General features: G+C 36.9%; 2 protein-coding genes across 2 annotated transcripts; both read left to right on the forward strand.

The window, feature by feature from the left end:
• The first annotated feature begins 250 nt into the window (after positions 1-250).
• Positions 251-3,706, forward strand: LOC135694763 (ras-related protein Rap-2b-like). Its single transcript, XM_065213632.2, has one exon. The coding sequence runs from the start codon at positions 645-647 to the stop codon at positions 1,527-1,529; it is 885 nt and encodes a 294-aa protein (XP_065069704.1). The 5' UTR covers positions 251-644; the 3' UTR covers positions 1,530-3,706.
• A 2,347-nt stretch (positions 3,707-6,053) lies between these two features.
• On the forward strand, positions 6,054-10,597 carry LOC135692514 (uncharacterized). Its single transcript, XM_065210667.2, has one exon. The coding sequence runs from the start codon at positions 6,413-6,415 to the stop codon at positions 8,270-8,272; it is 1,860 nt and encodes a 619-aa protein (XP_065066739.2). The 5' UTR covers positions 6,054-6,412; the 3' UTR covers positions 8,273-10,597.
• Positions 10,598-10,741: the final 144 nt, after the last annotated feature.

Raw genomic sequence — 10,741 nt, forward strand, 5'->3', positions numbered from 1 at the left:
AAAACTCCATAATGCGTTTTAATTACGTCATCAACTAAAAGTTCTTTCTACAACTCTTTTCATTTTACCTTTTAAAGAGCAGCAGGCCAAGAGCGTTTCAAATCAATGTCTTTAGAGTGTTGCTTTCTTTGATTTCTCTGACAAAGGATTTTGCTTTACAATTTCGAAAGGAAGAAATCTTGTAAAATAAATAGCATTATTGAAATGCGGTTAGATCTTATTGTGCTAGTTGATGGAAAGACTGAACCATGACTGAACATATGGAGAGTTAAATAACGGATCAGTCTCGGGGAGGAAACTGAACTATGGAGCAAAAGGCACTTTACGTTAATAAAAGAACGTTAAAGAAACACACAAAGTCGACTTAAAAGACATGTTTCTCAGCAAGGTAACTACTAAATTATACCTCCTTTGCGCTTTCGTAAATGTGTTTTTTGAAAATTCTCGCAAGGACCTCGTATTTGAAAATCGCATGCTGGTAAACACAGAAAGGTGCATTCTATTCAAAACTAGGTATCATCGGTTCTGATTTGCATCAAAAGCAGGAACGGAGAATTTAAATACGTCAGCCGTGCATGCATTGAAAGTCTGACTTTGCAGTTGTAAACAAAAAGGCAAAGTTTTGGGAGCGATCGACTTGAATCATGATGGGCAGCGAAAACCACTTGTCTCCCACTACTGGTGTCACTAGAATAAATTACCAAAAGAGACATTCGTTGAATATGATAGATGACAAACTCATCAGCCATTTTGATAAGTTGAAGAAAAGGCCAAATTCTCTGCTTGGACTGCCGCGGTTGAGGTCAAAAAGTCATTCTGACCACAGAACAGTGTCTTCACTGGTTTTTAGAACGGCATTTATCGGAAGCAAAGGTGTTGGAAAAACGTCGATTGTTCACCGTTATTTATCAGATACTTACACAGATAAATATCAACCTACAGTGTCTGAAATTTATGAAAAACATGTAATGCGAAATGACGACGAAGCCATGATCATGTTCAAAATTTACGACACGGCTGGAGATTTACAGTTTGAGTTTCCCGCCATGTTTGGATTGACAGTTATGGAAGTTGACATGTTTGTACTGGTGTATTCTGTAGAAAATCGCAAGAGTTTTGAGATGATAAAGTCTCTTTGGAAAGAAATCCCAGAAAAGAAATGCAAGCAAGAGGGGGAAGTTCCGATGGTACTTGTTGGGAATAAATCGGATGTAAGTGCTACGAGAAGGAAGGTTTCCGAGACTGAGGGTAGTAAACTTGCTGAAGAAATAGATTGTCCGTTTTTTGAGATTTCTGCAAAAACTGGACAAGATGTTGGTTCGATTTATAATGCTCTGTTGAATGAAAACGAAAGAATTGAAAACCGCAAAGGAGATATTAAGATTATTGAGCCTCAAAATTCAGAAACGCAGGAACGTGCTTTCAATACTGTTGGGAACGAGGAGGTAAACAAGGAAGGGTATTTCTTGGAACCTGTTAATCGTCCAAGTTTAAAATCAAAAAAGGGTGGCAGTTGTCTTCTCATGTGAAGTATTTCTCTGGATTTGCATGGAAATTTTCATGAAAGTAGTTGTGGTAAGAAAGGTCGACTAAATTGTTTTATTTACGACAGCAAGAGACAACAAAGCACAAAGAATTTATTCCTACCTTGTTCTTTATCGACACGAAAAGTTGAATTTGATTGCGTAGTGTTCAATGGGCATTGTGAACAAAGCAACACAACAAAGGATATTACCGCTTGACCTTGCATCATAGCAATGTTTCTGTTGCCTCGTAGATTTTAGTTGTTCATTGGTTTTTAAATATATGTTTCTACAACTCGACTTTAGAACATTGAGACCAAGTCTCTGGCATTTGGCCATGTCTCGCCTCAAATACTTTTAAGATAAAAACAATTTTGGGGAGTCCTTCTGCAGAGAAAATCATATTTAACGTGTTTCTCAAGGAATGTATTAGCTTTCTCCCGCAATGTATAATTCTACCAGATAATTTAATCGTGGCTTTCGTGACTTTCCATATAATGTGCTATTATTCAGTAACCCTAAAATGAAATACCATATTTTATGCAACAAATTTTCATAGGCGCAGACTTAGGAGGGGAGCTCCAGGGCTTGAGCCCCTCCTGAGGACAATTTTGGGGTCCCAGTCCCCTGGCAAATAAGGAGGCAAATCGATGAGCACCTCCCGCCCCCTGGAAAAAGCATACATAAGTCTGCGCCTATGCAACTTGTGTTTTGTGGGTCAGCTTACAAGATATGTAAATACTCATAAAACACTTGTTTTCCTTTGCTGTAAATAACTTCTTAGAAATATTTGCTTAGCCTTAGAATAAATTTGCCTTCGAATGCATCTTTCATGACTTGTTCTTTAGAATAGTTTTTAACAATCCATACATCAGATTCCACCTCGCCTTTCAAAACTCATTGGCCATATGTTAAGGCCACTCGTAACCATGTACATTACATTTATATGCAGTTGTCTTACACAATTTTAATCAACACGAAGACAATGGCGTTGCAGTTAAAGTTTTCGCATCGTATGCGTGCAATTATCGTAAACACAAACATAAACAGACATCAGCCGTAAAACACGAAATCAACTCCAGTACGTGATATGCAGATTGAACCGGAATAAGTCGGTTTTTCCCGGTCTCATCTCAAATGCAGAAGACAAATTATTTCATATCAATTACATTAAAAATGCATTAGATAGTATGAGTATCTCGAATGGGTTTTTGGCTCATAAAAACTGCAAGAACAATTATAAAAGATGAAAAATATGCAGTTTACAATAACACAATACCGAAGTAATTATGAAATTCTCAATAGCAAACACATTGACGGAGACGCATAAAAGAGTGTCTAACAAAAGCTTTGAAAGGAATTATTAAGCAATAATCTCATGATGATTATGATGATCTTTCGGACGCTTTCTATCGCTTTTGTGCAACTCATTTGCCGCTTAAACACGTTACACTGTTGGCTTCTTTCATATTTCCATCTGTATAGAATAATAATAACATGAGTTCACTAAAATTTTTACGGCAAATTTTGTCTAAAGGAAGTAGAAATAAATGGCTTTGAAAATGTACAAATATTTTGAAACATACTAATTTTTTTCGTCTGAGACTCTTCAGGGTATAAAACATCAGTATATCGCGCAATGATATAAATAATTGTTTGTAAATGGAATTAACTAACACAGCGTACATAAATTCAGCCATGAAACCTTTCCGTGTACAATTCCGATTCTATCCCTTCTAGCCTGAATACTTTCTTAAGTACAGGGAGAGTGTGCCTTTTTCGAATTTTACGCCTACATTTTCACAGAAGCTGGCCATTTGTGCAATAAGGTGCCCTTTCCCGAAGCCTGCGAATTAAACGCTCTTTCAACCTACCTACAGTTTATACAGCGAACTTGTATACAGCTTTAATTCAAATGACTTCTTCTGCCTTTCGTATAAAATTTTAACGGTATGAAATATTTTTCCAACTTAATGCGGAGTTCAAGGAGTTGTATCGAGTTTTCTGTTTATATGATTATATGAGTTGTTTTAGTAACAATACAAAATTTGTCGTAAATACTGGGTTGATTTCATATTTAGTTTCAAGATTCTCTGACATAATCAGCTTTAAATTCTTTATGAGATCTTTCACGACGTCAAAACGATCAGAAATTTCTTTGTAGACATTTCATAAAATCTTTTCACGGAGATGGTTTTTCTTATTATTTTGTGTTGACCTGAATGTCTTCCATAAAAATAACGAGCAAGAATGTACCTTTAATTAATGTCCTTGTAATATGTTTAAGTTTTCATAAAGCCCATCACGTTTTAAGTAAGAGAAACGGCATGGTAGCCTTAGACATGCTTTGCTTTGGGTAGCTTTAGGCTTTAGGCTGTTGGTTTTAATTAAGTGTACCTAGACATTCTACCAATATTAAATAGCTAACCAAAAAGACATATGTTTTGGGTAAACAGGACGAATTGGGTTAAAATTTCGAATCACAATCGGATCTCACATCTAAATTGGAGCAAAAGGCGTGGTCAAATTTGTTAAGGTCAAATTCTAGTCACATGACCCATAACCTCTTTATTATTTCCAGTTGATACTTTTGCTAGATCTGCCCCTGCGCGGAGGTACATGATCCAGTTGATCCAGTTGAAATGGAGGTGATAGGGATTGGTTGCGGTGATGGAGTTGCATGGTCCTATTGATTGTGATAATGGATTAACTTGATCCGATTGATTTTGATAATGGAGGTATATGTTCCAATTGATTGAGATTATGTTGGTACTTGAAATGATAGAATTAAATGATAGAGAGACATTATCAGTTCGATTGAGAAAATGGAGTTGCATGAGCAGATGGTTTGAGATGTTGTTTGAAGGGCCAGATTAACCCAAACGCCAACTAGGCCATGGCACAGGGTCCCGCTGTTTTACTAGGGAATGAAATGTCAATGCAATAGCTCCCTCAGAAAGGGCACATAGCTCCCTCAGAAAAACTACCATAGACATCAGATGGTCAATCATGAGGCTACGTTCCCACATCATCAAATGTGATTTGGGCCGTTAGTGCATCGGCGCAAATCACTCAACCTATCATAAATCACTAAAAGTGGTAACCACGAAAAAACATTTGAAAAACGAATCAGACTTTCCGTTTACGCAAAAATTTCCTACCGGTTCCCAGAACATCAAAAATTGGGAAACACCGGCCAACACTCCCGCACATCCCGGTATTTAGGTACCTGTTTGATAGTATCACAGCCATGAATTTTTCTACATGACCTTAGGTTATGTCAACCTTAATGCTAATGGGGTTGAAATTCTAAATTTATTTTTGGTAGTAACTTAAACATTACGTAATTGCACTTTCAAGTTTTTCAATACCATTTGTTCTTTGAACTTTTTCCACTGTCGCCGGCGAATTTGAAGTCCTATGTACATATAGCAAAATGTCTGAGTCCAAAAGCAGCTTCGTGTTGAATGAGAAAATAACAAAATTTCTTATTACAATTTAGAAACAAACAAAAACTTACTTCAAGAAACAAACAAAAATCAGATTATTTGTATTCTCATCCGAAATCTTGAAATGCACGCAGATATTTGCTTTTCATTTGGCACGCAAAGCAATCGTGAGCTGGAGATTGTGCGTCATGTTGTTTTCGCTTTTCGCCACCGCAAAAGCGAAACAATTTCGCCCAATGGAGATTGGCATTTACCCTAGTCTTACATCATAGACTTTTTATCCATAATGATAGCATCATTGGAAGAGGACGCAAAAGCGGCCTCCTTGGCACCAGGTTGGAAACCTTATTCTGTGCCCTGAATGTATTTTAAAAAATCTGCAATGTGTGCAAAATTTAATGGTTTGAAACATTTTGATTTCTACAATTGGCCAAGACAAGCTGGGTCAATTGTGTCTCCTCGCGATAGAACCAGACTTGAGCAACAGAGTCCCAAAATGATGACATCATAAAGACATATAATTAGTTTTAAATATTGAAGGCATGAGCAGAAAGAACTCGATGAAGAGTATCTAATTATGCAAACGAGTTAAATCTGTTGCATATTTTATGCCACTTGAAGTTTGCTAATAAATTTCTGATGATTAGGCTGAAATTCAAAGATTTTAGAATTAATTTAGGTCTCTTATTTTCAGAACTTCCACGCCTGCCGCAAATGGAATATGCAAAATACATGCCTTGCATAAACAAAAGCAAAACTATTTTGTAAGTTTTGCCAAAAGCAATAACTTTGCCCCCATCAACAGTAAGAAAGAACTACTGAAACAAATTATTTCGTCTTTAAGGCGTAAAGATTTGGAAAAATATTCTTTGCAAACTAAATAGAATTCTACTACAAGGATCTTTCAAGAAAAGCTGCATATAATGGCTCTTGGAAAGCTTTAGAAAGTATAGCACTCCAAATTCCTTATAAAAACCCTTCCTTATAAAGACTCTTCTGTCTCACTTTACAATAAAACAATTAACATCGTGTAATAACACTTAAGGTACTACACCCCCAAAATATCAGTCAAAAATTGATTTTGTTTGAAAATATTGTTAATTTCTTTAAAAATAGTTTGAACTATACTCTTTCAAACCAGCAGATTTAATTTACCAGCAGAGTTAGCTGCAACTGAAATTTAGGGGTTCAAAATTTAGCACCTGAGCCAAATTTCCTTAGTAACGCCCTTAGCAACGTGAAAACTGCATTTTATTACCCCGAATTTCCCCCACCAGTCGCAGAACGAGCTGTCAATTGAAGTGAATCGTTCAATGAAGTGGCTAAGTCCAAGAGAGGCAGATTAGTGCGTTTTAAATGAAGTACTAGACTCATCTTTAGTACGTTTGTTTCTCGTGTTTCTCTCTCGTTGCGTTTCTAAACAAATTTTAAAATATAACCATGGGAAACCTCAAGAACAGAGCAAGGACAACATCCAGAAAGCGAAAAAGAAATCAAACTGAAGTAGAGACGGCAAAAGAAGCAAAGTTGGTAAAGGAGATAGGATCGCTGGAAGAAGCACCGCCATGTTCGACTCCTGAATTTGCAGTGGGCCTAACCCCGGTTGTCAGTTCCGTTCCTGTTTTGCCAAGACAAAATGTAAGCAGTTCATCAAAGAAGCTTGATGATGTAGCAGTTCCATGTATTGATGAGGAAGAGGAGAAAGGCGGATTTGTTTTTTTTAGTGTTGATGTGCTAAGAAGTCTATTCTCGATTGTATCTTGTCCTGGATGTAAAAGCGAAGGAGTAAAAATAAAAGAGATTCCTAGAAAGAAACAAGGACTCGTTGCTGCATTTCAAATGCAATGCTCAATTTGTTTGTGGAAACATGAATTTCTTTCTAGTAACTATGCCAAAGAGGAGGGAAAGAAATCAAAGAACAGCTTTGAGGTCAATGTAAGAGCAGTCATGGCAATGCGAAATCTTGGCATTGGTCATGACGGCCTTGAAAGCTTTTGTATGCATATGAATATGCAGCAACCAATGACAAGAAATAATTATAATAAATTGATTGACTCTCTGCATACTGTTTATATGAATGAGGCTGAACAAAGTATGAAAAATGCAGCTGAACAGGTCAAAGCAAAAGAACAGTCAACAGATATTACTGCTAGTTTTGACGGCTCTTGGCAGAAGCCAGGTCATGCATCCCTAAATGGTGTTGTATCTGCCATATCAGTATTGACTGGCAAAGTCCTGGATTTTCAGGTAAAGTCAAAAAAATGTAAAAGCTGTGAAGCTCATAAAAATATGGATGAAACAAGTTCAAAATATTTAGCTTGGAAACTTGATCATGGTTTGGTTTGTGGAACTAATCATGTTGGATCATCAGGGAAAATGGAAGTTGATGGAATATTAGAGATGTTTAAAAGATCTGAGGAAAAACATGGCCTCAGATATATATCCTTTGTAGGAGATGGTGACTCCTCCACATATCAAACTGTGTCTAATCAAAAGCCCTATGGAGAAGAGGTTACCATTGTCAAAAAAGAGTGTGTGGGGCATGTCCAAAAAAGGCTAGGCACTAGACTTAGAAAATTGAAAGCTACCTACACAAAAAGGAAACTGGCTGATGGGAAAGCTATTGGTGGAAGGGGTAGATTGACGGATAAGATGATAGATACCATGCAAAATTATTATGGCCTTGCCATCCGCAAAAATAAAAATAACTTGATTGGCATGGCCAATGACGTCAAAGCAAGTCTTTACCATCTTGCCTCCTCAGAAGAAACCCCACAGCACCATTTGTGTCCAAAGGGCAAAGATTCTTGGTGTGGATGGCAAAGAGATTTTGCAAATGGAACAAATCAGTATCAGCACAAGAAAGGCCTACCAAAGGCAGTTATCGATGCTGTAATACCAATCTATGATTCACTAGCTGATCATACTCTGCTGTCACGATGTCTTGACTCTTACACCCAGAACCCGAATGAGTCATTGAACAACCTGGTATGGAAAAGATGCCCCAAAAAAATATACCAGGGAAAGAAGGTTGTGGAACTATGTACTGCAAGTGCAGTAGCCACTTACAATGATGGACTAGCATCAGTTGCCAGAGTTTTAGGGCAACTTGGAATAGTGCCTGGCTACCACACTACGATGGGGATATTAAAAAGAAACAATGCAAGAATTGCCATCGCTGGACTACAATCAACAGAAAAAGGAAAGCTAAGAAGAAAAAAGCTGAGGGCTATCAAAAAGGGGCTATGGGACAGAAATAAAGAAAAAGAGGGGCCAATTTATGAATCTGGGGCCCATTAGATTTAAGTAATTGACATTTTCCCAAACTCGAACATTGTTTTGACGTTTTTTTTAATTTTTCAAAACCGGACAAATGTCTATACTTGTGACAATGATTTTCTGGCATCCCTTGACATATTGACTTGAAACTTTCAGGAGTTGTCTATTACATGTAGCTCTAGAGAATGAGTGATTTTAGGGTGCTCAAAGCTCTTACAAAAAACTCTGTGATCAGAAGAATTTATATGGCCACAACAAATTTTAGTTACAGTAATTTGAACCATTTTTTTCTTTGGCTGTGAGTTGAGTGTGAAGCCTAAAATCACTCATTCCCTAGTTCTATCCATATAGATTTAATTTGCAAATTTTGAGCTTGATGTCTCCACCATGAAAAAAAATTTATTGTTACAAGCATACATGACATTTGCTCTTTTGTTACTTCCGCCATTTTGCCTAATTTGCATATTAAATTAAAGTTATTAAATTTTTGCATTCTTTAGGCCAAAGTTCATATAATTGCAAAATTTCAATGAGATATTCTTTAGAATGTAGAAATTTTCCCAGTTGGGGGTGTACTACCTTAATACCATTCACGATCCAAACGCAAAAGCACCTGAACAAATACGTAGGGTCTTACACTACAGTGTCCAATAGGCAAGCGTAGGGCACAAATCATCACTGTTAGTTGAAAAGATTTTATAAATGCTATCTTCTGGGGAAACTTGAATTTGAATTAAATTCTTTTTAGAAAAAGGACCAAAGAACAGCGCTTTGATAGGAAGGAACCTATATTCTTGTGGTCAAAACACATCCAATCTAAAACAGATCTAGCTATCAATCTTTTGGTGGTACAAACTTGAAAATGGCTTTGAAAAAAAAGCAAACATTTAGTAAACTAAAGCTCTTCGTCTGACACTCTTCAAAGTTTAAAATGTCAGAACATAGATCGAAAACTCTAAGCTAGGAAATATATATACCTAGTTGTGGATCGAAATAGGCCAATAAGAAACGCGAGCACATGACTGATGAGGTTGACCAATCAGTGCCGCTTGCCTATTGAGAACGTTACCAATGGAGTTCTGGAGGTGAAAACGAACTCCTTTTGTCTACACAGTAGCGGCTTTTTCGTGCTTATACAGATAGATTCCAAAACTGCTAGGTGGAACGACGAACATGTTGTTTTATTCTATCCTCCAATCTTTGGGTAGCGCGTCCTACGTAGCCAGAATCACACTGGTACGTAAATTCATAAACAAAGGAAATTTTGTGTGTGGCAGGAACGCAGTCATTTTGAATAGACGGAAGGGCCTTTTTCGTACTATAAACAATGCGTGGTTTGACTGCAAAGGAACAATTTGTAATCTAGCTACCTTTGCAAATTTTACAGCCTATTTATGATGCTTTTCATTTCATTTATTCAAAATCCAAACTTTCTAAAGTTGATTTTTATGTCATCACACCGCCACTCTTATCGAGTTCTCAAATGTGAAGTTTTTAGAGTTTTCGAATTTTGACGACATAACATAAAAGAACACCAGAAAATACTCCAATTCATGCAAAATTAGTTAAATGTGTCAAAAACCAGGTGAGCTATGGTCAATAGAAGAATTGAAGTTTGGCAACGGATTACTGATATTTTGGCTCAGATCATAATGCTATGAACTGAGACCAAATAAGAGAGGTTTGATTGGATGTGCTCATCTGGTCATACCCTAACAAATTCGTAATACCTTTAACAAATTTTGCAGATTTAGAGGTATTTCATGATGCCGTTTCAGCTTACGAGAACAAATTTTAAAAATTCCAAAAACAGATTTATGTGACGTCATCATTTTACAACTTTATAGGGACTCGAATATATTTTTGACCCAGAGCCTTGCAGAGCCTTAATCTGGCCCTGGTTGTTTGTACACTATCTAATTAATTGTAGTTTTAAAGGTACACGATCCGATTGATTTTTATTATGGAAGTTCACTGTTCGATTGATTGTGATGTTGTCGGTATATGATATGATTGCTTGTGATTACGGTGGTACATGATTTGTTGATTGCAATGATAGGTAAATGCCCATAAAATTTAAAAAACACGAAGGTACATTTATAAGCTAAATGATTGATTACCGTGACACATAGATGTAACGAGATATGCAACTCTAAACCAACCAATTAAGATACTCTCCAAATTTCCAAATATTCAAGAAAGATATCTCTGAGTTTTCATCAATTTTGTTTATTTGTGACTTTGCAAGGAAAACATATGCAACATTGGTTATGTACGATTTTAGGGCATTTTTTATCAGTGGTGGGGGAATCGCCTCACCAGGCCCTCTAACTCCCCCCCCCCCCCCCCCCCACTGACGATCATGCCCCATTTACTAAAAAAACCCCTAGGCAATTGTGGGGCCCTTTCAAAAAAGAACATAAGGCAGATGTGCTATTAAATATATCAACGAGGTGTTTAAGCCAATTGGGGCCCTGGCCCACTAACAAT

The sequence above is a fragment of the Rhopilema esculentum genome, chromosome 8 (genome assembly GCF_057945365.1).
Source record: "Rhopilema esculentum isolate cy_ngs chromosome 8, ASM5794536v1, whole genome shotgun sequence".
Lineage (NCBI taxonomy): Eukaryota > Metazoa > Cnidaria > Scyphozoa > Rhizostomeae > Rhizostomatidae > Rhopilema > Rhopilema esculentum.

Excerpts from the sequence above, each read along its gene's own strand:
- LOC135694763 (XM_065213632.2), top strand. The coding sequence starts at position 645 with ATGATGGGCAGCGAAAACCACTTGTCTCCCACTACTGGTGTCACTAGA.
- LOC135692514 (XM_065210667.2), top strand. The coding sequence starts at position 6,413 with ATGGGAAACCTCAAGAACAGAGCAAGGACAACATCCAGAAAGCGAAAA.